Source organism: Canis lupus, chromosome 11 (genome assembly GCF_011100685.1).
Source record: "Canis lupus familiaris isolate Mischka breed German Shepherd chromosome 11, alternate assembly UU_Cfam_GSD_1.0, whole genome shotgun sequence".
NCBI classification, from domain to species: Eukaryota; Metazoa; Chordata; class Mammalia; order Carnivora; family Canidae; genus Canis; species Canis lupus.
In genome coordinates, this window is record NC_049232.1 from 50034886 (window position 1) to 50062839 (window position 27954).

The 27954-nt window shown below is 40.1% G+C and overlaps 2 protein-coding genes and 1 long non-coding RNA gene across 4 annotated transcripts; 1 reads left to right on the forward strand and 2 right to left on the reverse strand.

The window, feature by feature from the left end:
- The first annotated feature begins 936 nt into the window (after window positions 1-936).
- LOC119876815 lies at window positions 937-16208 on the forward strand. The gene is made up of 4 exons (XR_005366913.1): window positions 937-1086; window positions 2121-2222; window positions 14864-15109; window positions 15457-16208. It is a non-coding gene; the product is annotated as an uncharacterized LOC119876815 (long non-coding RNA).
- On the reverse strand, window positions 3672-15245 carry TOPORS (TOP1 binding arginine/serine rich protein, E3 ubiquitin ligase). 2 transcript variants are annotated; one of them, XM_038552591.1, is made up of 3 exons: window positions 15064-15245; window positions 13390-13584; window positions 3672-7223 (listed from the first exon to the last, which is right to left on the reverse strand). In XM_038552591.1, exons 1-3 carry the CDS (start codon window positions 15064-15066, stop codon window positions 4290-4292), a joined length of 3132 nt encoding a protein of 1043 aa, XP_038408519.1. In that variant the 5' UTR covers window positions 15067-15245; the 3' UTR covers window positions 3672-4289. The 2 variants fall into 2 exon arrangements, with proteins under 2 accessions (XP_038408519.1, XP_038408520.1); XM_038552592.1 differs by lacking the exons at window positions 13390-13584; window positions 15064-15245 and adding an exon at window positions 12704-13025.
- On the reverse strand, window positions 16119-27954 carry NDUFB6 (NADH:ubiquinone oxidoreductase subunit B6). The gene is made up of 4 exons (NM_001252281.1): window positions 27661-27954; window positions 24302-24394; window positions 20007-20051; window positions 16119-16313 (listed from the first exon to the last, which is right to left on the reverse strand). Exons 1-4 carry the CDS (start codon window positions 27838-27840, stop codon window positions 16245-16247), a joined length of 387 nt encoding a protein of 128 aa, NP_001239210.1. The 5' UTR covers window positions 27841-27954; the 3' UTR covers window positions 16119-16244.

Genomic DNA, 27954 nt, shown 5'->3' on the forward strand with positions numbered 1-27954 from the left:
CTGTGCTCTGCCATTCAGGAACTCTGCTGCATCTGTTACTACTCTGCTTTGCTTTAAACTTTTCCTGTCCCAGGATCTCCTTCCTAGAAAGCTTGTCTTCCCTCCATCCTAAATTTTTAAGAACTCTCCTTTGATTTTATACCCCTCACAGCTTGCTTCTGAGCATGGAAACAAGAGCAGTTATAACTGTGTATCTCAGACTAAAATCCTTATCTCAACAGGATTGGCCTTATAAATGGGACCAGAACACCTCCCTAGTGACTCTGGCTCTTTCTCACAAAGTGGCTTTAATAGTTACTGCATGTTTGTCTGACATTTTCCTTTTGCTGAGTATACATGGCTGAAAACTCTGACACACGCACACAGGTAACCTTGCAGTCCTGTAAGGGTAATTTTATTAGCCTGTTCTTTTTTTTTTTAATATTATTTATTTATTGGGGGTGGGGGGGCAGAGACACAGGCAGAGGGAGAAGCAGGCTCCATGCAGGAAGCCTGACGTGGGACTCAATCCCAGGTCTCCAGGATCACAACCTGGGCTGCAGGCGGCGCTAAACTGCTGCACTACCGGGGCTGCCCTTATTAGCCTGTTCTGAAATTATTTCAAACTTACAGAAAAACTACAAAAATTAAGTATAAAGACTTCCTACATTTTTACCCTCAATTTTTAACATTTTGCCACAATTTACTTTATCACCATCTCCATCTATATACGCAGTTTTTTTCTGAACCACTTGAAAGTAGGCTGCATACACAATAATCATGATTTAGCTTCCTACACAGGTTTTCCTAAAGGCATCAAACAATGGACATGTCTATAGAATAGTGCTCCCTCACCCACAGTCAACTATGATTCGGAAGCCTTTTGAAGTATGGGGAGGTCAACAGTAGCCTGATGCTTACATCACAATGCCTAGGTCATTCACTTCACTTCATTCCTTAGGCATTTTACCGTTTCACATCACAAGGGCAAGTACAAGTTATTTTGAGAGACCACATTCATATAACTTTCATTACAGTGTACTGCTATAATTGTCCAACTTTATTGTTATTAATCTCTTCCTGTGCCTAACATACACTTTATCATAGGTATGTATGTATAGAAAACAGTACATACAAAGTCAGGTACTATCTAGTTGTAGGCATTCACTGGTGGATCTTGGAACTTCTCCTTTACAGGTAAGAGGGTACTACTACATAAGTTCTGGTCTCAGTGATAGCTACATTATAGTAATTTAATCAGTTAATGTTTTGATTGTGCATAGCTCAATGAGTTTGATGTTAGAAATGGACCCATGCTCAGAATTCTGATGAAATCTGGTGTGTGAAGAGTAACCCTTCTCCCTCTACTTCCCTTCCCCTACTGTCACTGGTGGGGACATTGGTGGGGATACTGGGGCTGGTGACAAACTGAACCAGGTTATACTTGATTTTTTGTATCTTGGAGAATCTTCTGAAACTTCTGACTAGCTCTGGGTGTCCATCCCACTGGCAGAGGACTGCAATTATTCCCCATGATGTAAGAACCTGCAAGAATGGGCCATCAGCTTACCTTGAATAAATTGTTGCCCCTTTGTACACACAGCCCATCTTATTACACATTAAACGGGTTGAGGAGGCCCTTGGATTGGCTCCCAGAGTTTCCTGAGACTGGGAAGTAAAAGTAATAAAAAGTTTTCTTGTTGTCAATCTGAGGATTGACGAACGAGAAAGTGCAAATGCTTGATTGCATTTCCTTTAAACAAAGGAAAAGTCAAAAAAAGACACTGAAAATCTAAGGTTAAGATAAAATATCTCATACACACTGAATCAGGTGAACAGCTTAAAAGAATATACTGGTAGGCTAAAAGTTAAGACAGTGGAACCCTCTAAAAGCAGACAGCAGGTCCCAATTTTTAAAATCCCTACTATCTAGTCATCCATCAAATGCTTTAAATATTTCCTATATGAAAGAAAACAGAAGTGGTTTACCAGAAAATGTACATATGGTTGCCAAAGAACTTGCAGACAGGTGAGAGAACACTTAGTAATGAATTACTACAGGACTCCAAGGTTATTGAGAGTGTAAATAATTGAGGGAAAATAATGGAGGACGGCACACTTTACCAGAAGCTTTCCTTTAGGATGGGATTGTTTCCAGAAGAAAGATCCACATGAAGGCTCTGCATTAACAGGGAGCAGCACCTCCATAGACCTGAGATTAGGATGGCCAGAGCACAAATGAGGTGAGAGAAAAGCTGACAATGAACCAGAATCTGATTAGGCAGAGGTATGTAAACCATATTATGCTGGATTTTTGTTTGCTTTCATTAACTATCTTAAGAATAACAGAAAATTACTGAAAGATTTTTAAATAGGGGAATGAAACAAAACAAAAACTTAAAAAAAAAAATCTTTTGACTGCTACATCAAGAAAGGCTGGAGGCAAACAGGTAGGTTTAGAGCAACACTGGATGCAGGCCGACCCACTGTAAAAGCACAGGTAAGAGATCATGGCTGCCTAGATTGGATAACCGTGTAGAGACATTAGAAATATTCAGTGACCAGGATTTGGGGATTGAATGAGAGGGCTGAAGGAGGAGAATCAAAGACCGGGAAATTTTTGGCCTGAACCCCTAAGAGGATGATATGATGCTGCCACGTATTAAGATGAGATCCATGTGTTTAACTGACAACACTAAGATAGGTTTTCACTAAATGTTTAAAAATATGTAAGATCAGAAAATAAAATAGCATTGTTTTTAATACTTAAACTACAAAATCATAATTTCAAATTATATTCCTTGATCAACTATAGTCTTCCCATAATTTCTCAATGTCTAATCTTATAAAAATTGCAAACATCAATTCTGATTGTCGTTTAAAAGAATTTCCTACCGCCATTAGGACAAATACAAACATGACCTACAAAGCTTAGTGCCACACTCTGCCCTGTGACTAACTTTGCCTTCTTTCAATTCTTGGAATATGCAAGGCTATCCTTCTGCTTTTGAATCTTTGGATGTCTTTCCCTTTGCTAAGAACAACTCTACTCCTAGCTAACATCTGTTTTCTGAATTTCAATTCAGCCATCATTTCCACATGAGATTAGGCCCCCACTGTATGCTCTTCTAGGAAATCATACTTTCCCTCCAAAGAACTTATGGTTTGTAATGTTTACATATATGTTCCACGATGGCAAGGAGCGTATCTGCTTTGTTCTACCACTAAAACCCTAAAAACATAGTATAGAACCTGCCACACATCAGGCATCCCAATTTCTGTTGAACAACAAATGAATATGGTAGCAAGGCAAACTGAAGGCTGAATTAGACTTAATCCAAGTTCTGTTACTCACTGGCAATCTTATTTTAGGATAGATGGAGAGCAATTTGTCATTTCTAAAACAGAATAAAACATAAACATAATTACTTTGTGTGTAAGTACCAATGTAAAAGAACTTTGGCAAGGATCTTTTGTTTTTAGTAAGCTAAATGCTACATAGCTGCATTCTGCTGAAGATATTCCTCATAATCAGATTAAAGAACTAAATTAAAATGCAGATCACTTGAAATTTAGTATTAACAAGTATACCCTTAACTATTTTGAAGATTTTAGCTCCTCTAAGTAGTTCAAGTAATTCGATTTTTTTTTTTTTTAAGGCAATACTGCGTAGGAAAATTTCTAGATTCTTGTTTTAAAGTGTTACTGTTTTATTTTTTATTTTGTTGAATACACATCTGTTTTACTGGCAGTCCAGATAAACAAGTATATAAAGGAAATATTTAAATTTTTCTTTTGGCAGGTGTCAAACTGTGCAGATTAAAATGCCTCAATTTAACCTGAAGAAATGGTTTTGAATCATACAAATTTTTAAGAAGAAAAATAAACTGTCCAAAGGGATTCTCCTAGCTTATAACACATTTCCAGAATAACTCTCAAAAAAAAAAATTCAAAAATACTCATTGACTACTTTAAAAATATGTCAATACCATATGGCTTTATGAAATAACTTCTAAAATTTATATTTTTTTTATTTAAAAAGGATCCCAAGTTTTAAATAAACTGCTAGCAATATCATTTTCCTCACTTAAAAGTGCATATCTCTGAGGGTGGGACATACATACTTTTTGAACAAATAATGATTTTTACAAATTTTTAACACAAAAAAAAATTACTTAAAATATTTTTAAGGGGCTAAGAGTTTTCACCAAAAGTCATCTTTAAATAGACTGCAGTAGATGACACTGTTCTTTTTGTTTTTTGTTTTTTTTTTATACCATCAGAATTCTCAATGAGATGCTTTGGCAGTTTTAAGACATATCGTGGTCTCTACCAAGAGATACTGACATTAACGATGTCCGTGGAGACGGCAACTGCCTTGATGGCTCAGTGTGAATAGCAACATTACTGGGCTGGTTCTCCAAATCAGAGGCAAAAGTACTCTCTTCTCTTACATCAAGAGTTTGTTCAACCGAAGCTGCCTGGGGTGGAATATCATCCACAGTTTTGTTGGCATTATTCAAGTTGTCATTAAGTGTGGAAATATTACACTCCTTGTCTAGGATGCCAAATTCATCTTCTATTGTAACTACATCTTTAGCTTCAAATGGTTCCAAGGGAGGAGGCAAAAACTCATTTTGTAGAGGGTCCTGAGGACCACTATTGTCACATTCTGTATCCTCCTTTACTTCAGAATCCTTATCACTATCACTGTCAATGGTAATTACAACTGGCGAACGTGAACCATTGTCCCCATGATGTTTCTTATGCTTCTTCTTGTGCTTCTTCTTTTTCTTTTTATGATGCCTAGTTGTATCAGTAGCTTTGCCTTCATAAACTATCTCTACACTTAGGCTCCGGGTCCTCCTTTTTCTCCTTTTGTGTTTTGTCTCTCTGTCTGATGATCGGCTGTCTGAAAAGCTGTCACTCTCATTTTTGTGGTTGCCATCCAATTTTGATGAGGACTTTTGGTAATGACTTTCCTTTACTTTAGAAGCAAACTCACGAGAAGGTTGAGCCACTTCATTAGTACCCTCCAAATGCCGTGTTTTGTATTTTCGTTTCCCTCCGGGCTTTTCATTTCTTACCCAGTCAGGCCCTGTAGATGCAGTTTTTGATCTATTACTGGACAGGCTTCTTGATCTGTGCCTTTCATAGTAGTAATACTTCCTTTCACTGTGATTATTTTTTTTCCTAGCATTTGTTCTTTCAGAAAAGGACTGAATTCTAAATTCTGGACTTGAAGATTGTCTGGAATAATGAGCTCTGGACAGAGTCCTCCTCCTATAAGATGATTCATAGCCATCCCTGTCCTTGTTTCTACTATAGTAAGTATACTCCCACTTATACCTGCTTCCATAATTATTTCTTAAATAATAACGATCTCTATTTCTGCTCCGTGATCTTCTTTTACCATGATCACTGCTACGAGATCTTGATCTGCTTGTGCTTTCACTACTGAGAGAGAGAGTCTGGCTTCTTCTTGACCAACTGCTGTCTCTGGTTCTTGATCTCTTCTTGTCTCTTCTACCTCTAGGTCTGCTACTCTCCCTGCTCCTAGACCTTTTGCTTTTCATCCTTTTCTTCCCATGATGCTTTCTACGACTCTTCTGATCATGCCCACTTCTACTCTGGGAACGAGAATCTGAACTTCTTGATCTTCCCCTCCTCCTGTGTCTACGGTTATATGGGGAATATACCCTGTCTCCTCTGATAGACGAGCTCAGGTCTCTGGGAGATGACAATGATGTAGAGTGCTTCTCTTCTTTCTTTGACTTGATTCTTTTACCAGAACCACAATGACCTTTATTTATTTGCTCATCCTTTCCAAGGACAGAGTGTGGAGATGAGCATCTACTAACATCACTATCACCAGAACTATAAGACTGTTCTTGTGTCTTCACAGTCTCCATTTTCTCATAAGAGCCTAACTCCTCAGAATCAGAGGACAGTTCAACAAGTTCTGGGGTCCTCTCAGCTAGTGGTTTAACAAACCCAACAATGACACAATTATCTGAAGAAGAATCACTGTCATTATTGAGGTCTTCATTAGTTTGTACTCCTTGTATCTGAGATGTGGCTCTTCCTGTTACAAGTTCTTCATCTGAACTATCAGAAGTATTTAAAAGGGAAGACATGGCAGCGTGTACCTGTTCTGAGCTTGAGTAAGATGGCCCTGGAGTTTCATCATCCCACGGTGCCTGACTAACAGTGGTTACATTGATATCTAACTCTTGAGTCTCAGCTTCGTCAGGAGATATTGTTATGACTGAAGAATCAGAATGGCTACCTTCTTCATATGAAGGAGCAGGGCAATCATAATTAGCATGCTGGTCAAAAGCTGCCATGTTAAAAGGAGATCGAGCAAAACTGATAAATTCATGTATAAAATGCTCAGTCCGATTAAGCAGAAATGGTCTTAAGTCAGACACAAATTCCCGACTTTCCAAGTCATAGCGAGTAACATTACTCATGATGATGTGCTGGACAATATTCACTAAAGATCCATGAGCTCCAAAAAGAACTGTAAGTTCACGTTTTAGCCAGGGGACTAATCTGTGAAGGCAAGCTGGATTTCTACGGAAAAATTCAGCTGAAATATCCCTGCAGCGACCACCATCTTCAATATTTCTAACACGGGCGCCAGCACGATAAAGAGTTCGTCTAAAATTAATAATATCCTGTTCTTGAATTTTCCGCAAAGATCTTTCATCTGCAGTAGTTGGCCTCCTTACTGCAATCTGTCTCATAAGTTGAGGAATTTCACCATTTCTAGGTCTTGTTGAAATGCCTAACCCCTCAAATAGTACTCCACTATCTGGTGGAGTTGTTGTTCTTCTACTCATAGTATTATTAGGTGAATAAACAGAAGCACTTCGATCTCTTGTCATAGTTGTACGATAGCGAAATCGTGGAACATCAGGGGTTGCAAAAGAACCGTTATATGAAGGCCTTAGGACATACTCCTTGAAGTCATCTTCTGCCCTCACAGAATGGAAAATAGAATCAAAGGGCTGTTTACATAGTGGACATTCAGCTTTGTTTTTTGACCACTCCTGTACACAGCGAAAACAGAACTTATGTAAACAGCGATCTAAGTAAGACACATTATCAAATCTATCCAAACATATAGGACACTTAGAATCAGGAGATGCATCAGCTGGTACTGTCTGTTGCAATTTGCTAGTACCAGCTTTAGGTGAAAAGTTGTCCATTTTAAATTCCTTAGCAGCTGATGCCATTATCTGTAAAAGGGAAAAAAATACATCAGTAACCAGAAAAAAAGAACAGACTAAAATCTGAAAAAAAAAAAAATTCAAATAAATGATTGTGAAACATACTTTGGTGAAAATAGCTGAGTAGCTCATTAACCTTGTAATATGAAGGGAGAGTGTAACATAGTCATATAGTACTTAAAACACAAGCTCTAAAAGTCACATATTTCCTGGGTTTGAATCCTGGTTTCACACCAGTGGTGTGACTATGTATCAGCAATAATAGAACCTGCATCACAGGGTTTATGAAGACCTTAGAAAAGGTGCCTGGTACCCAGGAAGCTCTCAAATATTATGCAGCATTCTGTTCTTTTAAAAAAGAATTTAACCAAAAAGAATTTTATATACATATAAATATATAAAGGTATATATATTTATATACTTATACACACACACACAATCTGCCAAGTACCCATGTATCCACCACTCAGATTTAGCAACATTTTTTTCATGGCTATTTCAATATTTTTTAAATATCCCTTATCTTCTCCTCCTATCCCCCTCTAGAAAATAAAAACCAAAAACACCACAGTCTTCAGCTGGTGTTATTTCTATCTATTGTTTTAGTTCTTGCATACATATCCCCTGAGCAATATAGACTACTGACTTGCTTTATTTATGTAAAATATTGAATGTATACCTTTAAACATAACTACGGTGAGATAATTTGCATACCAAAAGTTTACCTGTTTAAACCAATTCTGTAGTTTTTAGTGGAAGATTCTTTCACACAGAGAGAGTATCTTTTAGTGAGGACTAAATGAAATAATATATGTAAAGGTGTCCAAAGAATAGTTCCTGGCTCCTAGCAACTGCTGTGTAAATATTAGTTGCTGTTAGTATTATTATACTATGGTTACACTACTATATTCAATTCCTCACTGATTCCTTACATTACTAAGTCTTTGAGCTTTTTTATTTAATCCAAAGGCAGCCACAATGTTTCTTGAAATCATGCTTCCAGGGATCCCTGGGTGGCGCAGCGGTTTGGCGCCTGCCTTTGGCCCAGGGCGTGATCCTGGAGACCCAGGATCGAATCCCACGTCAGGCTCCCGGTGCATGGAGTCTGCTTCTCCCTCTGCCTATGTCTCTGCCTCTCTCTCTCCCTGTGTGACTATCATAAATAAATAAAAATTAAAAAAAAAAAAAAAAAGAAATCATGCTTCCAGTGCCCTTCCCTTGTTATTTTTTCCCCACAAGGATCACTAGAATCTTAATTAGTTTTGTTTTCTTTAAATGTATCAGTTTATGTTGACCCCCCCCTTTTTTTTTTTAAGATTTATTTGTCTGAAACAGCGCACACGGAAGCACAAGCAGGGGGAACAGCAGATGGAGAGGGAGAAGCAGGCTCCCCGATCCCCTACCAAGCAGAGAGCCTGACAGGGGGCTTGATCCCAGAATGCTGGGATCATGACCTGAGCCAAAAGCAGATGGATGTTTAACCAACTGAGCTACCTAGGTGCCTCAACCCATTAACTTGCAAATTTGCCAGAGCTGAAATTTGGTATGCATCACATTTTTGGCCTGGTTATCTTATAAATCACTCTTTAGCTGCACTCTATATTAATCATTGAGTATATATTAAAAATGTTTCTTTCGGGACGACTGGGTGGCTCAGAGGTTGAGAGTCTGCCTTTGGCCCAGGGCGTCATCCTGGCATCCCAGGATCGAGTCCCACATCAGGCTCCCTTCATGGAGCTTGCTTCTCACTGTACCTGGTCCCTGCCTCTCTCTGTGTCTCTCATGAATAAAATAAATCAAATCTTTAAAAAAAAAAAAAAAATTTTTTTCTTTAGGTTTCCTGGGCCTATTCATCTTTCTCTACCTCCTCTATCATAGAAAGTTCCATCAATGGTCAACTGCTATCAATTTAGTCTAATGGAATTATAACTTTCTAAACACTGGCCAGGGAATGGATCCCTAGGTGGCTCAGCGGTTTAGCACCTGCCTTCAGCCCAAGGTGTGATCCTGGAGTCCCGGGATCGAGTCCCACATCAGGCTCCCTGCATGGAGCCTGCTTCTCCCTCAGCCTGTGTCTCTGCCTCTCTCTCTCTCTCTCTCTCTCTCTGTGTCTCTCATGAATAAATAAATAAAATCTAAAAAAAAAAAAAAACCAAAAAACTGGCCATACCAAATTCTAACAAAAACAAACCCACAACAAAATTCATGATTGTGAAATGTAACTATTTCATCAGAAATTTCAAATTAAACTTGCTCATCTAAGGGCATCTTAACTTTCTCAGAGACATAACTTAATAGGAAATCAATTAATACTGAACAAATGTTTCTTCAGGGATCCAAATATTTCTAGTCTTTTATTTTCTAGACTAGAAATACAGAAATCACCACTGCTCTTAAACAGCATGTAATTATAATAAACTGCTTTCATTAATGTATTTAACTATATACAATAATAACTGTCATTAATATATCTAAACCTTAATAATATTTAAATTTCTCGGCATTTTCTCCTACTTCTAACATTTTTATTCTTCCTCCCAGGAAATAAAAAGCCTAAAAATAAAAATTTTTAGGATCACAGACAGAGTCTGTACATTAGGGGAAGGAATGAAGAGTGGAGAGAAACTGGATAGGTTATCAGAGAATCTGGACTGACCACGTTTCCCCTAAAACTATAAACTGGAAACATTCAATAAAATCTAGATTTTTTAGTTTGCCCTTCTATATAATAAAGAGATTATTAGACTTTTTTAAAAGACTGGTGAATTTAAAGTTAATACATTGTACCTTGATTTGTGTCATGGAAATACAAAACTGTAGTGTTTACTGAACATTTGCAGTTCACATAAAAAATACAACCCTGAATGCATTTTATTAAAGGAAATTTGTAGGTAGTAAACTTAAAATAAAACAAAATCTCAACTAAGTAGAATTTTTTTTTTTTTTTTTTAATGGAATCTTAAGGGAAGGGATCTTAGGTGGCTCAGCCAGTTAAGCATCTGCCTTTGGCCCAGGACACGTTCCCAGAATCTTGGGACTGAGCCCCAGCCCCCCATGGGGCTGCCTGCTCAGCGGGGAGTCTGCTTCTCCCTCTCCTTCTGGCCCTGCTTGTGCATGCACTCGCTCTCCAATAAATAAAATCTTAAAAACAAAAACACAACTTTTCTTCCCTTCCCTAGTTTTATAATAAGCCTGTTAACCACTTCAACAGTATAGTACAGGGCAAAAGAATGATCAGGAACATCCATAAGATATAAAAAAATAGAGTTGTATTTCTCATAGTAATATCTTTAGATATAAAAAACAGTATTCATCAGAAACATCAAACAGTGGCAATGCATATACATCATCAAATAAGAGATTTTCCTTCAAAAGCATCACTAATGCTGAAATTAACACATTTATTAATGGGGCATCTGGCTGGCTCAGCCAGTAGAGCATGTAACTCTTGATCTCAGGGTCATGAGTTCAAGCCCCTCACTGGGTGTAGAAATTACTTTAAAAAAATTTTTGCTAAAATATTTGCTGGGATACAAATGAAATAGAATTACCATATGACCCTGGAATTAAATACCCATCCAAGAAAACATACTGTCCATACCAAAACTTACATGTGAATATTCATAGCAACATTTATCATAAAAGCTCAAAAGTGGAAACAACCCTACCAACTTATGAAAAGAAAAATAAAATGTGGTATACCCATACAGTGGAATATTATCGAGCAATAAAAAAGATGAAACAGATACATGCTACAATAAGAACGGAAACTTTTCATTAGGCAAAATGGAGAAAAAAAAGTCACATAAGACCACATGTTGTATGATGCCATTTATATGAAATGTCCAGAATAGGCAAATCTATAGATGGAAATAGACTGCTGGTTGCTGGGGGAGGGAGAGAGATTACACAGTTTATTTTTGGAATGATGAAAATGTTCAATTATAGTTGCACAACTCTCTAAGTATACTAAAAACCCTAAAAACCACTGGGTTACAAACGTTAAACAGGTAAACTTTATGGATGGAATATAAACTATATCTCCATAAAGTGGCCTTAAAAATACAAATTAAGGCATAATACAAGCTAGGGGACAGATTAAGATGACTAGTTTCTTTATAAATTCTAGGTTTAAGTAGCAAAGGTGGAACAGATGGCAGATTTAATGCTTCAGGTTCTAGAAGCCTGCAATAAGGTTTCTGTATCCTGGCACTCCAGGAATTGGGACTTCAAGTTAATTTTCCATAAACATAAAGAAAAAATCAGTTCTTCTGATCCTATTTCCTTAACCAAGCCTCCCAAATTCTAAATAAAGTTTATCATCTTTAGGATACACTGATTAAACCAAACCTTCCCCAAATTTTAAACCTATTGGCTTTAACAAGGTAAGAATGCTTCCTGTCACATTTTGGGGGAATTTCAGATATTAACAAGCATACTTACCTAGGGAAAATAGATTGGGGGGGGGGTGTGAAGAATCAAGGGCTGAAGGCTAAATTATAAACTGGACATTCAAAAATGGTGATTACATATAGGGGAATGATATCAATTCTAATGCAGAGCCAGGGTGAAAATCAAAACCACTTATTAATGGTGTGATCTGGAGGAAATTATTTAACTTCTCAAAACCTTAAAATTTCTCAATTCTAAAATCGATTAAGTACTAGCGCCCGCCTGAAAAGATGGTTGTGTGAAGGCATATATTACTCTATGTAAACTCTTAGCATGATTAGTATGGGGTAAGAATTTAATACTGTTACCCCATGTGAAAATAAAGTTAATTTTAGTCCTTTCCATCACCTATAGCTGATTATAACAACTCAGGAAAACTATAACAAATAATCTTTTTTTTTAATTTTTATTTATTTATTTATTTATTTATTCATAGAGACAGAGAGGCAGACCCAGGCAGAGGGAGAAGCAGGCTCCATGCAGGGAGGCCGACGTGGGACTGGATCCGGGGTCCCCAGGATCACACCCCAGGCTGCAGACGGCGCCAAACCGCTGTGCCACCGGGGCTGCCCACAAATCATCTTTTTTTCTAAATATAATTACTGCATTTCGTATATCCACGCAAGGTGGCTAAAAAGCGTACAAAATAAGATGCACTAGAATAAACCCCAAGTATTAAAAAATAATCTGGGTTCTTTTTATTACCTTAGCGAAATCACTGTACCTCCTTCAACTGCAATGTAATCACCAGTTCCAAAGGATCATTCGGATCTTAAAGGATCTATTAACCAGGTCTTATAAATTTTAATTCCAATACCAGACATAAAAAGAACTTTTAGGGAACCATTCCCCGCTAAAGCCACTCATTCCAGCTAATCATGATGGTTTTGGCTGACTACAGCTTTGAATCTCATGGACTACAAGCAATAAAAACAGTTAAAAAAAAAAAAAAAGAAAAAAAAGAACCCAAACTTCGCCGTTAACTTAAATCTCGGATAACTGTTAATTTAACTTAAATAATCTTGAAATTTACCTACCGAAAATTCTGTTCCCTTTTGCCCTTAAGGCATTGTTTGCTTCACCTCAGTACTGCCCCCTTCCAGGCTACGACTCGGCAGCCCACGAGGAAAGCCGCCCTGACTGGAAGGACGGAGAAACCACAGGCAGGCGAGCCCGGCCCCCTACGTGTAACAGCACGGTGACAGTGGCCTCCTCCGGCTGAGAACGGCCACCGGCCAGGACCGCAGATGAGCCCCACGTGCATTACATAATCACACGAACTACAACACTGCTCCTCCCGTTTTACAGGCAGGCAGTGAGAGGAGGACGCTCGATCTAACCTCCGGCACACCTCTGAGGAGACGCGAACGCAGTGCTCGCTGCGGGCTCCCCCCCCCCCCCCCCCCCCCACCCCCCCCCCCGCCGCACCCCCTCGAGGCCGAGCTCTTTCCAGTACACCGCCAGGCTCGCGCCCCTCGGGAGGGCTTCTAGGAAACGCAGCCCTCCCCCGCCCGCCGGCACAAATCCACAGGTGCGACACCGGAGCCGCCGGCCCGCCCGCCGCCAGCCCCGCCCCGACGCCCCGCCCCGCCCCGCCGAGGCCCGGCCGGCCCCTCAGGCCCAGATCGCAGCTCCCCGGTGCCGGGGCCTCTTCCCAGGCCCGGAGCGCCGGCCGGCCCACCCCTCCCGACCCCCGCGCCCCATTGTTCCGAATCTCACTCACCTCGGAGGATACCGGCGCAGGCCCGGCTGGCGCGCTCGAGCCAAGCTCCCGGCGGCCCAGAAAGCTAGGTCGATGACGGCAGGATCCGCGAAGGCGCACCCGGCGACTTCGCCGCCGGCCCTCAGGAGCCGGAGCAGGCGGGGGCGCTTCACCCTCCTCGCGAGACAGCGGAGACCCCGGCGGCTGCTGCGACCCCTGTGACGTAAAGCGCTCATCACCAATGGCAGCTTGGGGGGAGGCAGCAGAAACGAGACCCCCTCCGCAGCTCCCCGCGCGTCAAAACACAACACCCGCGTGCGTAACGCATGCGCGGTAGAAAGGCGCCGGCCGGCATGGAGGGCGGGGCCTAGAATGCTCGCCCGAGCCCCGGCCCTTCCCCCCCGCCCCCGCCCCCGCCCCCGCCCCTACTCCGGGCGTAAAAGCTCCGAGAATCGCCCAGGCACAAATCACTAACCGCCACCATCACTCTCGTTACCAGTAGTTTCCGGGGCCTACAGGCGCGATACTTGACGTTCGCTCCTAACTTAGCTTGGTCTCGTTTAAAACTGACCAAACTCTGCGAGAAGTTGCTAAAATTACCTCCAGTGTAAAAAGGAACGGAGTTACTTGGAGGGGAAGGGACCGCCTCCAGTTGCACAGCGGGGACAGAACTCTGGGATTCGAATGGAATCCAGAGCCAGGGCCCAAGCAGTGTCCTACGCGGTCTTCGTAAAGAAATCTACTCCAGCCCAGGGGTAAACAGGCATTACCTAAGAGAACGGGGCCTTAAAATCTTCCCAAGACAAGCTTTTTCCTCTCAAAGGAATACTTTACACTTCCCCATTCCCCGGAATCCGGGTTAAAGCCCTCTTTAGGTGATATCTGAGATGTACAGGGACAGAACGTCTGGGCCTAAGGCGGCCCACTGCCCCGTTCTACCCACAGACCTCACACCAGAGCGTCCCAAAACATTGCAGAGCTGGACTTGCTACAACCGCCCGCGTACAAAATGCCGTCTCTGGCTGAAAATTTGACACGTGCTACCGCCCTAAGCACACAAAAAGCGCTCAAAAAACACTTGTTGATTGGCAGTTACGTTATTTCTTCCACAAGCCATTGCGTTCTCCAAGACTTTTGTTTCAGGAAGAAGGGCTCAATGAACAGGGACTCCCCACCACGACTCGTCGCTGTTATATAAAAGTGGGTGGTACTCTTAAGTCAATGATGAATATGCGAACGTCTCTCTGTATTACGTGGAAAGAAATGCGGGTGGAAATGTTCATCTCTCCGGCGTTAGAAGCCCGTGTCATACTTAAAATGAAGATCATTTTTTTCAAATAAATTTTTAAATGCACACGACGGCATATTATCTTGCACGGATATTGCACTGCAACGGAAAGACCCGTTGACAAGGCACGCCCATCTAAGTGGCGGAAAAGGCCATTTTTAACACGTTTCCTCCTTTATTTTACCCTGTCCCCCCACGGCGAGCTAGGCCCCCGGATCACGTGAGCCCGCCTCCAGCTCCGGGCGGAAGAGGCCGGCCGGGCTGATGGGAAACGCTGCCGGAGGCGAGGGGCGGGCGCTCGTGCCCGGCTGAAAGATGGCTGCCGCCGCTCGGCAGCCGCCGCCCCGGAGGTGACTCTAGGGCCTACAGCTTCCCTCCGTTCCCGCAGGCCGCCGCCGCCTCCTTACCATGAAGCCAGTGAGTCGCCGCACCCTGGACTGGATTTATTCAGTGGTAAGTCCCTGGCCTGGCGGGGCTCCACGGTGTCGACTCCCTAGGCCCGCAGGCGGAAGGCCCCCTATTTCTTCAGCGCCCAGAAACTCCAAAATCCATTCCTGTATTAAGGCTTTCACTCTCTCACCTCGACTCCGCCTCTTCCTGGAAGACACGCTCTTCCGCTTCTTACGTAAGGGCGCAGGGTGTACTTGCCTCCGGGACCCCATTTATTCGAGTTTTTCACTGTAATTCTCACCTTAGCAACGTACCACCTCGGCGACCTGTCGGTGCGGGGGGAGGGAGGGAACTGAATTATCACTTACGTAATTTTCTTGGCCTTTATTCCCTCTCTTGCATTTTTTTAGTTGCTCCTCGCAGTCGTATTGCTCTCCTGGGGATATGTCATCTATGCATCGACAGTAGCTGCACGACGACAGCTAAGCAAGGAATACCCAGACAGATCTTGGGGATGAATATTTGTAATTCCTCTGGATTTAATGCTGTTCACATAGTTCTTTACCTGATGCTTCCCTGGCACGTGTCTAGATATAAAGTAAAATCCATTATGCGATGCTTATAAATTTATTTTTGCGTAGTCCTTTATAATCACCACCAATCTAATTCTCACAGAGGTTTTCTTTTACATTCTTATATAAAACAAACCAACCTAGATCTGACAGCATGTTGAGTACTGGACCATAGATGGAATGACATGCTTTTCAACCTAGAGCTTCTAAAGTACCTCTTAAAATGCCTCAGTCTTCTTTAAAACAGTCTGTGGAATTGCTGTTCTTATACTTGTTTATTGCAACATTTCATTCTGTTGCATACCTTCACATAAGATTAAGTACCATGTAAGAAAAAAAAACTGGCATGTGACTACTTTCTACATCCTGTTTTTCAAGTCAAGAATGGTCAGAAAAAGGTAATCACTCATATTTTTTTGGCTTGTCCAGTTTTTACTTATTGTTAAATAACTCAAAGAGTTGCAAATTGTACAATATTTGTGAAGAAATAGACCACACATATCTCAGAGTAAACTTTATTACTTTTCCAGAAAATATATTCAGTAAATACAGTAATGCATCAATAAACGTGGCCTCATATGCCTTTGAAATTTTTTTTGTATGCCTTTGAAATCTTAAAGTAATCTTCAATGATGTTGATCAGGAAATTCTTTCATTGGTGGAATTACTTCTCCAGTCTCCAGAATTATATCACCCTAAAAAAAAAACAAAAAACAAACAAAAAACAAAGATGCATTAGCAAAAAAATCTTGCCTGCAGAGATGATAGTTTCACTTGGTCAGATCTCACAAGGAAAATGTGGTTCAGTTGTGGCATTCACATTTTGAAAGAGACTTAAAGTAGAAGCTGTCCAAAGATGAGCAATATTCAGAATATTAAAGTATACGTGAAGGTGAGGTATAAGTGAAGGAAGTATAAGGGGAAGTTTCACTCAAAATTTCCAGAGGAGCAAGAAAGTGGTCTTCATAGGTGATAAAGAGATAATGTTTATTTTGTATAGCCTCAAGAAATAGGAAAAACCTTAAAAAGTTATGAGGAAACAGCTTCAGTCCAATAGAAGGAGGTAATGTATTCCCACCTGTTTACTATTTGACTCAGATATGAGAGACAGAATGCAAACTTTGCCTGGGTAGCTGGTTCACTGTTATCTTTTCAAACCTAGATACAATGTATATGGTAGAAAGGGCATGGGCTTTGGAGCCAGAATCAAGTGGTGAGAATTCTGGAACCTTCTCTAGGAAGCTGTATCATTTTAGGCAAATTACTTAGCTTTAGTTTCAGCTTTGTGTTTTAGACAGATTTTGTGAGCCTAACAGTCTTACGAATTACTGGGTAGACTAGAAATAACCCCAACCCCACCCTTGCCATTCCTTGACTTTTATTGTGTGTAAGCCATTATACATTTGGGGAGTAATTTGTTACACAGTTAGCATTACAGTTAGCATTACCTTAAAGTGGTACTAATGCTGCTGTAATAAAAATCAAACCAATGGCACTGGCTTAACATTGGAGGCAAGGATGCTGGAATTGGAGGCTAAAAGATGGGGCAGTAGTAACTTGGAAGCAAAGTGTCTAATGAATTGAGGTTCTGGGAGAAGTAGCTAAAAAAAAGTTATAGTATGTTTGACTACTACTAGCTACCTTGGGAATGTACTTTAAGAAATATAAGCTCAGGCAAGAAGAGGCAGATTTAAGAGGAGATACAAAAGTGGAAAGAAGAAAAAATTCAGGACCTTGCAGTACTGGAAAATAAGACTTTCTGAATCTCTAAAAACTAAGAGCTAACAATGAAGACATATTGAGAAACAGAAGCCCAATAAAACCCAAACAAAAGGACTCTGTCCTATGGCAAAGTTCAGACTGATCTTGAACCAGTTCTTCAAATATCTTCCATATAACTCCATGGAGTTAAAGAGGCAGCTGTATGAGTACAAAGAAATGAGAGAACTTGGCAATTACACAAAGTACAGATGCATGTGAGACTGACTAGAAGCAAATAGACTCCCATCAAGTATTTTTCTTTACATAATTACCAACTGTTGTGGGAATTAGATCAAATAAACATATAGGCAACAAAAGTCTTTGAATGTTTGAGCTTAAAACAACCTCTGGCACTCAACCTTGTGTGCAGGAGGCAGATTTTAAAGGCTATCCAACCCTAAGAAGGACATGCTTCCCAGTATCCATTTTAGACGTGGTCTAGGTTGAAAATGGACAGTATTTTTACATGAAGATGAGGTATAAGTGAAGGAAGTATCTTGGCTTGTCCAGTTTGGGTTGAAAATGGACAAGAAAAAGAAAAAAAACAAAAAAAAACAAAAACCCCAAACCCTGGATGGACAGAGCCAGGAGCCAGGAAGAACAATGAACAAAGGTATTCCAGAAAACAAAATCAGTGCCCATTCAGCTACCTTACTGCACTCGGTTAGGAGCCTTGATGTTTGACCACTGGGATTTAGGAATGCCAAGAACTAGTGACTGCTTGCCGAATTCCACCACTGAGCAATGGGTGTGTTTGGGGGCAGTGAGGGGAAGACAGGGCATACAGTTAAACTGGCCTTCTTAGTTCATTGACCCTCAGATCTCCAAAAGAAGTCACATCTAACCCTGGCAGACACTACTGTACAATGTCTGGAGATCCTGCATTTGGGGCTGGTTGCAGCGAAGGTACAGGACTCGGATTTCCCTGTAGAGAAAGAACTATATTATATGTGTGGGGAGAAGGAAACGAAGAGCTATTTGGTAATTAGAAGGATGGACTGGGGCACAGACTCCAGGCATAGTAGGCTGGGAAATATATTTTAAAAAAAAAGCACATAGAGGGGCACTTGGGTGGATCAGTGGTTGAGCGTCTGCCTTCAGCTCAGGGCATGATCCCGGAGTCCCGGAATCGAGCCCCACATTGGGCTCCCTGCATGGAGCTTGCGTTCTCCTTCTACCTATGTCTCTGACTCTGTGTCTCTCGTGAATAAATAAATAAAATCTTAAAAAAAAAAAAAAAAAGAAAGCACATAGATCTATGTGACAATGACAATGAGTTCTGGCCAATAGGATCTGAAGAGAAGTGATGCACTAAGCTAGTTCCAAGCTTAGACCTTAAAATCCTCCTGAGATGTTCAACCCACTCTGCCTTAACATGATCTTTGGAAGCCTCATAGGCTAGATGGCATTAACTATAAGATTGTGGAGATCACCTGATGTGTATCAGTCTAAGATGTCAATAAGAAATAGACCTTTGTTTTGTTAAGCCACTGAGATCTGAGGGTTTGTTACTGCCTATCCTATTCTAATATATGTACAAATGAGCATTCTTTAGGTCCTCACAGGGGAAGTTTCTCAAAGGGTCAATGGCACAGAAACAAGAAGAGTGGCGAAAAAAATACAGGACTAGGCAAAATGCTTTGGGATCACTGTGGTCTTCTAAAGAAAGCCTCACTTTCTTTTCCTTTGAACACAATGGCAAAATAAGTAAGTGATAATTATTTCAATGGAAGATTAAATAAATTACTCAACTGGTGAAACCAGTAAGATAATTTGCTATTTTGAGACTACCAAGGCCCTGACACATGTCAATTATATGCTACAAAATATAGAAGAAATCCCCTAATTCCTAAAGCAGAGGTCCACCTGAAGGGTTAGTAGATTTTGGTGCTTTGCCCTAAAGTTCCCTTCTGTTGCAGATGATAATGGATTAATGAGACCATGTCATTTGATTGAAGCAAGAACCAACACCGAGTTTTGCTTTTTAAAGTCACAGGACTTAAAGATTGATGGTAGTTCATTATCTACCTATGACTAGAAATAGGACAAGAACCTAATCTGTATTTTGCTATTCTTAAATAATAACCTCACAAACAACCAGTAAAAATACCAACTGATGACTATGTAATCTTTTAATGCTGAAAAGATTCAACTTTAAATTAGGATAATAGCTTACATATTCAAACACAAAACTTAAAGTACACATTAACAGATATAAAATCCACAAATGGAGAAGTTAATGTCAAACTGCCCTTAGAAATGACAGTTTGGAATTAATAGCAGAGGAATTCAGTTGCTGTTACATGCTCAAGTGTCTGCTCAGGCTAGTGCCCTAAATCCTCAACCCTACATGAAACAGGGTACCAGTAAAAAACTGTTGGTATCTTCAGTTCACTTTAGGACTATAAAGGTCATTTAAATTTTACAGCCAGCTTCCAAAGAAATATGCCCACCTCCCATTTTCAACTGTAACTGCTGCCTTACAGTATCTCCTTTTTTTTTTTTTTTTTTTACAAGAATGTACAAAACAAACTTATAATGACAAGAGAAAGGAGCACTTTAATGATCACTTAGGGAGAAAAAGAGAGAAAAGTAATAAAAGAAAAATCAGATATATTAGGACTTACTGGGAATATTCTGGGCTTCCTTTCAACAATGGCATATGGTTTTGCCTGCAATAAAAGTAATGCTCTGTTAATTACAGTTTTAGATTGTCTTCTAAAATAAAATAGATCATATCCCAAATTTTTAACTTAAGCCCCAAACTTTCACCAAACTCCAGACTCCTACATTCAACTGTTCACTCAAGATCTTTATTTGGCTATCACCAGTAGTCATCTCAAATTTAACCAGGTCCAGCTTGTAATCTCCCCCACCCCCAAATGTTTCCTTATTGCAGCAAATGGCACTTTCATTCTCCTAGTCTGAAAGACCAAAAACCTTGACTCCTCAGCAGATGCTGTTGTTTCTATCTTGAGATTATATCATGAATCCAACTATTTCTCACTACCTAGTACTACTACCGTTATTCAAGCTTCTATCATTTCTTTTATCCACTAGTGTCCTGGTGTCCACACATGCCCTCTTAGTCTACTCTCCACATGGCAGAGTAGAGTGATTCTTTTAAGATGGACCACTCCTCTGCTCAAAGTTTCAGAATTCTTAGAGCAAAAACCAAAGTCCTTGCTATGATACCTAAGACCCAATACAATCTGGCCCTTGGCTATCTGATCTTCTCTCTCTCTCTCTCTCTCTCTCTCTGTATTGTAGCCAAAGTAGTTCCTTTGCTATTAGTGCAATCAGTTGGGTCTGCTTGTGCCTCGGGGCCCCTATATGAAATGATTCCTCTACCTGAAATGTTCTTTTAGATATCTGCTTGGTCCATATCCTTATTTCATTTATGTTCCTTTTCTTTTCTTTTTTAAATATTTTATTTATTTATTCATGAGAGACACACACAGAGAGAGAGGCAGAGACACAGGCAGAGGGAAGAGCAGGCTCCATGCAGGGAGCCCGACATGGGACTCGATCCCGGGTCTCCAGGGTGACACCCTGGGCCGAAGGTGGCGCTAAACCGCTGAGCCACCTGGGCTGCCCTATGTTTCTTTTCAAACAGCACTTTCCCAGAGATATCTAGTCTTTTACCCTGCTTAGTTTTTCTTCTATAGATTATCACCCCCTATAACATTATATGCCTCCTTATTTATTGCCAGTCTTCAAGACTAGAATAAACATTTCATGAGGGCAGAGACTCAATCTGCTTTGTTCACTGCTATATCCCCATGTTTAGAACAGTGCCTTGCACACAAGAGATACCAAAAATGTTTGTTAAATAAATGTATTTATTAAGCATACACATCTGCATACGATATCACACGAACAAAATTTTATTAAAAGATGATTGGCATAATTTAAGACTCAAACTGGAGCCACAAGCAGGAAATAAATTCAGAATACAATGTAAATACATTAAAATGTCTTTGAAGTACTGGGGCCAGAGGCAAGAAGACACTGAAATGTCCCTAGAATGTAAAATTCAATTAGTCAGTAAAGGTGTTAACTGAAGCAAACTGGCTACAACATAAATGAGGATGCAGATCTACCCAAATCCAGAGAAGGAATAAGGTAAGGGAGAAATTTTGGGACCTCTATTGACATTAAAACCTTTAGCTAATTATGTCCATCTGTGGCTCAGGAAAAATCTCCTGGAAGTATGACTCCCTCAGATAAGCAACTACATTAAAGTCTCTAATTGTCAAACCAGTAACAGCACCTTATTAAATCTACTTCTCTTAGAAGATGTTTTTCCAATTCTAGAAAAATTTAGTTAAATATAGATATAATAAAGATTAAACCTAGAGAATAAACAGATGTCAAATTTAATAAATTCTTAAAATACCAGGACAATCCATATATTCTGTTATTTAGAACATTTGTATTGTTTAAGGTAATCAATCTGGCAATTAGAGGTTCTAAAAGATTAGTTTTAGGATTCTAGTTAAATTGCATAATTGATTGAGGCTTGTGACCATAAGTTTAAAAAGATTTTGCTTCCTAGTGTCATTAACTTGCCCTATAAATGCTTAAAAACAAAATTCAACATATAAATATAAAATGTCTAAACACAGCTTAAAACATGTAAGAGAATATGATTATATTTGTAAGTGGAATTTAGGAGAGTTCAACTTGAATTACTCCAAAGATAATAAGAACAAACAAAGGAGACTGCTCATATTTTACTAGATGTATAAGTAATTTAACAGAATTTTTAAACTGAATATAAAGAATAGGAAAAAAGGAGATTTTTTAAATTTGAAACTGAATTTTAATTTATATTCCAGGTAACTGTGGACAGTTCTTTCTGAACATAAAAACCACTCTTGGATATTTAAAAAAATAAAAATTTGTACTGGATTGCCTGGGTGACTCAGTGGATGAGTGTCTACCTTCAGCTCAGGGGTGATTCCAGAGTCCCGGGATCGAGTCCCACATTGGGCTCCCCACAAGGAGCCTGCTTCTCCCTCTGCCTCTGTCTCTCATGAATAAATAAATAAAATCTTAAAAAAAAACTGCACTTACAGTAGTAATAGATTTTTCTTCTCTAGAGTCTTGCATGTTAAGACAGTAAAAAAATAACAGACATATAATGATTATGAAATAGCCTGTGGACTTGCAGGTGAAAATAAATATAAAATTTTGCACAAGCCCATTAACAAGAGAAACAAACTATCCTCTGACCCTCAGACAATTTATATGTCTTTAATGGTTGCAGGAAGATTTTCTGTTGGTTTATAAAGTGAAAACACTAAACTCCAACTCTAATTCCTACCAGCCTCCACTAATTTCATGTTTCTAACATAGAAGACAGGCCATGTCCACTTGGACATCCCTAATACTGATGCTGACAGCACATGCTCCTATACAAATTTACTCCTTTCCAAAACCCTATGTATATAACTTCCAAGACTAAAAATTTTATAGTCATTAACTGCCTCTGAACTTTGGTTTCATTCCCAACTTAACTTGAGTTGTCTTCCTTAAACAATGTGTTCTGGCAATTTAATGAAATAAAATTAATTTTAAAAATAAGATGCTTGTCATACAAAAAAAAAAGTCTTCGGGCTTCACTCTTCTTTTTCATTTCTGCTATCTTCACCCTAACCAGATTCTCATCAACTAAAATCTATTAAACTGCAACAGTCTCTAGTTGATTTACCTCACATCAGTACTTTCCTCCCTTCAATTACCCCCATCATATCAATGTTTTTTATGTTTTCCTAAATATAGCACTTTATCAACTCACTCTCTTATTGAAAAATGCAAAGCTTCCTCATTCAGGTCCTGACATCTTACTATAGACTGCCACTCCATCATTGCCCCAAACCATCCTTCTTACAGATGTCCTCTTCCCCTTGCTCAGGTTCCAATATCCTACTCCAGGTTACTACCACTGCTGCTCTTCAAACAGGTATACTCACCACCACCACCCCCAACATCCACCTCTCCCTGGGACCTAATAACCTCACTGGATATAAGAATGGGTTTGGATTACAACACTCCATGCTGGGCAGCCACCACTGCCCCCTTAAATGTACTCCTTCTTCACCCTGCCTTGGATCCAACACCTATACCAGACTATCCCTTGACTTTAAAATATGGCAACTGCCTCAGTTTAATCACCACATGCAAGATCTTCCCATGACAAAGTTCAAGCTTTTGGACATCCTGGATTCTAAAGAACGAAAATGGTGAAAAATCAGAATGAAGGGAAGGGAAATGGGACGATAACAAAGATAACCTTTGTCTATTTTGACTTTATCCTGTATCATATCTATGCTCAAAAAAGGAGCAGAAATTCTTTGCTCCCTTCCTACTTAGAACCCCAAGTTTACACTAGTATTATGAGGTTGATTTCATTCTGATCATTTAAACATTGTTTTTATGAGAAAATGCACTTCAAGTTGTAATAAACTAATATAAAGATTAATTAAAAAAAAAATCAGGGATCCCTGGGTGGCTCAGCAGTTTAGCACCTGCCTTTGGCCCAGGGCATGATCCTGTAGTCCCAGGATCGAGTCCCACATCGGGCTCCCTGCATGGAGCCTGCTTCTCCCTCTGCCTGTCTCTGCCTATCTCTCTCTCTCTCTCTCTCTCTCTCTCTGTCTCTCATGAATAAATAAATAAAACTTAAAAAAAATAAAATTAAATTAAAAACCACACTTTCCTTAAGTTTCAATAAAACTTTTACTTAACTATTTTATTGAAAGTAGTTCAAAATCAGTTTGTTTTTATTTTTCAAAATCAGTTTTAAGTGGCAGATTATTTCCCCTAAGTAAAGCAGGGTAAGGCATGCCCACATAGGAAATAATTTTGTATAATATTAAAAATAACTCTGAAAAATACATACTTAAAACATACTTACATTCACATGATATTTGATATAATAATGAACAATCCAGGCAGGTATAAGTACATGAGTAAAAGCAAAGATACTGTGTCGGTATACCTTGTAAATCTGGGGAGAAAAGAAACATACATGATCAGGTATCTCATTTTTTTATGTTTGTGGCAGAAAAAATGCATCAATGATATAATAATTTCATGATTATTTTTAAATGTCTACTTGCTATATATTTCCTTACAGTCTGTAAGTAACCTCACTCATTTAAGTATTTTTATTAAACAAAGGACCAGCTAGGGCATACCTACAGAGTTCAGAGCAAACAAGGCTCAAGACAATTACTATTTTGCAAAGCTACAGTAAGGTATTCATAGATATATATATATATAGATATAGATATGTATGTCATAGATATGTATGTCATAGACATGTATATACATATATGTATGTATTTTAAAGACTTTTTAAAATGTCCTTATTATAAGTTTACTAAAGATAAACATGGCATAAATAATGAAAAAATAACTTTAACCAATTTAATTAGAATAATCAAACCTACAGAATTTTTCAGATAAAGTCAACCCCCTAATTTACCAATTTCAGATACAATCAACATCACTTGCACCATTCTAGGTATAAGGCACAACCCTGAGCACACCAAAGCTTGAAAAAGAACGTTTTACATACTGGAATAGATAGAGGTGTTCCAAGCTCACTTTAAGATGCTTTCAAGTACACTATTTTTAAAAAGAAAGGTAAAATAGAACTAAAAATGGAACCTTCATGAGGCAGCCAATTTGACTGAAACGTACCTATATTACCAGGGATAACTAGACCCTAGGTGCTATAGTATATATGATTATAGAAGGAAAATTAACTCAAAGTATGGAAAAACAGACTAAAATAATTATTTACTTCCTTATACCACTGGCTGTTGGGTGGGATGTCCACTTTCAACCAGTAGCTGCCAAAATCAACAATGTCAGGGATAATGTCAGGGATACAAAAGGTGACAGCAAAGTTGAATTAGAGTTTAATTTTACCACCATAAATAAGTATCTAATACCACTTTCTCAGAAAAATTTGCACAAGACTTGGTAGCACAGTAAGAAAGTAGATACACTTGGATCTCAATGTGAACTCCTTCAACTCCTAACTCTGTGACCACCAATAAATCACTCAATTTTTGTAGGTCTCATTTTCTACTACACATTTAAATTAAGGATTTGGAGTAGTTTCTACCTTACAGAAGTAAAGAATTAAATAAAGTAACACATGTCACACCCTCAGCAAAATGCAGGGCAGAAAGTAAGTACTCAAGTGTTACTTAATAGTGTCACTACCATTATTATATTAGTCAATGTCGTGGCTTGTTGAAAGCAATTTTGAGATAAGAGTGTTCATCACTTAAATTGATGTAATTTAATGACCTAAGAAAATGTCCAGAGACCCTGAAAATAAAGACAGCTCTTAAATGAGTGACTTTCTGTAGTGTAAAGCCCAGAAATGTCACTTTTAAATTAAACAGTGTGTTAAAAGTACATAGTGGTAGTTCAGAAAGGTGGTTCTTGAATATTACTCATTAAGCATACCACCATCTTTTATGGTGATCACATGGGGTTAGATGACCAGTTAGAGGCTCCTTGTGTCTTCTAGTAGTTGAGTGTAGTGTTATCCTCTATAACCTCAACCTTAAAAAGCAGATAGGTGTTCTTAAATAACTAAAGTTACAGAATTTTCACTCAAGTGAATCCTTCTATCATTCTGCAAAACCTAAGCAAAGATTTGCCTCTTTAAGAATATCCACTGGAAAAAGGACAGTCTCTTCAATAAATGGTGCTGAGAAAATTGGACAGCCACGTGCAGAAGAATGAAACCAGACCATTCTCCTACACCATACACAAAGATAAACTCAAAATGAATGAAAGATCTAAATGTGAGACAAGAATCCATTAAAGTCCTAGAGAAGAACACAGGCAACACCCTTTTTGAACCTGGCCACAGCAACTTCTTGCAAGATACACCTATGAAGGCAAGGGAAACAAAAGCAAAAATGAATTATTGGGACTTAATAAAAAGCTTCTGCACAGCAAAAGAAACAGCCAACAAAACTAAAAGACAACCTACAGAATCGGAGAAGATATTTGCAAATGACATATCAGATAAAGGGCTAGTATCCAAAATCTATAAAGAACTTATTAAACTCAACACCCAAGAAACAAACAATCCAATCATGAAATGGGCAAAAGACATGAGGAGAAATCTCACAGAGGAAGACATAGACATGGCCAACAAGCACATGAGAAAATGCTCTGCATCACTTGCCATCAGGGAAACACAAATCAAAACCACAATGAGATACCACCTCACACCAGTGAGAATGGGGAAAATTAACAAGGCAGGAAACCACGAATGTTGGAGAGGATGTGGAGAAAGGGGAACCCTCTTACACTGTTGGTGGGAATGTGAACTGGTGCAGCCACTCTGGAAAACTGTGTGGAGGTTCCTCAAAGAGTTAAAAATAGACCTGCCCTACGACCCAGCAATTGCACTGCTGGGGATTTACCCCAAAGATGCAGATGCAGTGAAACAACGGGACACCTGGACCCCGATGTTTCTAGCAGCAATGTCCACAATAGCCAAACTGTGGAAGGAGCCTCGGTGTCCATCGAAAAATGATGGATAAAGATGTGGTTTATGTATACAATGGAATATTCCTCAGCCATTAGAAACAACGAAAACCCACCATTTGCTTCAATGTGGATGGAAGTGGAGGGTGTTATGCTGAGTGAAGTAGGCCAATCGGAGAAGGACAAACATTATATGGTGTCACTCATATGGGGAATATGAGAAATAGCGAAAGGGATTATAAGGGAAAGGAGGGGAACTGTGTGGGAAAAATTAGAGGGAGACAAACCATGAGAGACTCCTAACTCTGGGAAACGAACCTAGGGTGTGTGAGGTGGGCGGGGGGCGGGGGTGGCTGGGTGACGGCACTGAGGGGGGCACTTGATGGGATGAGCACTGGGTGTTATACTCTGTTGGCAAATTGAACTTCCATAAAAACAAATGGGGGAAAAAAAAAAAAAAGAGTCGCCTCCTTCTCGTCACACTTGACAGCGACAGGGCAGGACTCTGCCAAAGCTCCAAGTGCTCCTGAACTCCAGAGCTTCCAGCCCAGGACTCTCGGGACAAGTTAGCGAACCTGCTAAGCCTAAGTCCCGGTTGAACCTGGTTCTCCTCCAAGGAACCGCCTGGCCTTGCCGGCCCAGAGTGATGTCAGTCCCTGGTGTGGCCACAACGGGCAGGAGGCGCCCAGCAGCCAGGCTGGGGGTCGCAGCAGGGCGCGAGCATCAGCGCCGGGGAGGCCCCTCACTCACCACGTTCTTCCAGGGGGTCTGGTCCCGCAAAAACTTATTCCAAAATTTCTCCATAGGCCACACCCGCTGCGGGGGCAGCACCGGCTCCCGGGGGCTCAGCTCCTGGTCCTTTAGCCATCGCCTTCTCAGCTGTTGGAGCTGCTGCAGACGAAGCTTCTCGTCTGGCGTGTACCCCGCCATGTCGCCGCCGGCACCAAGGCAGGACCGGGCGCGTCCCCGGCCAGCGTCAGGTCACTTAGGCGCGCAGCCAGCCCCGCTCCGAGGCGACCTTGCGAGGACGCCGGGAGCGGCGCG

Bases quoted from the DNA above. Each gene is read 5' to 3' on its own strand.
- TOPORS (XM_038552591.1), bottom strand. The intron at 7,224-13,389 runs GTGAGTGAGATT...TCCCTTTTACAG, and splicing joins CTGCGCCGGTATCCTCCGAG to ATAATGGCATCAGCTGCTAA.
- NDUFB6 (NM_001252281.1), bottom strand. From the start codon at position 27,840: ATGGCGGGGTACACGCCAGACGAGAAGCTTCGTCTGCAGCAGCTCCAA. The intron at 24,395-27,660 runs GTGAGTGAGGGG...TTTTCTCCCCAG, and splicing joins AGACCCCCTGGAAGAACGTG to ATTTACAAGGTATACCGACA. The intron at 20,052-24,301 runs GTAAGTATGTTT...CTTTTATTGCAG, and splicing joins ATATCAAATATCATGTGAAT to GCAAAACCATATGCCATTGT.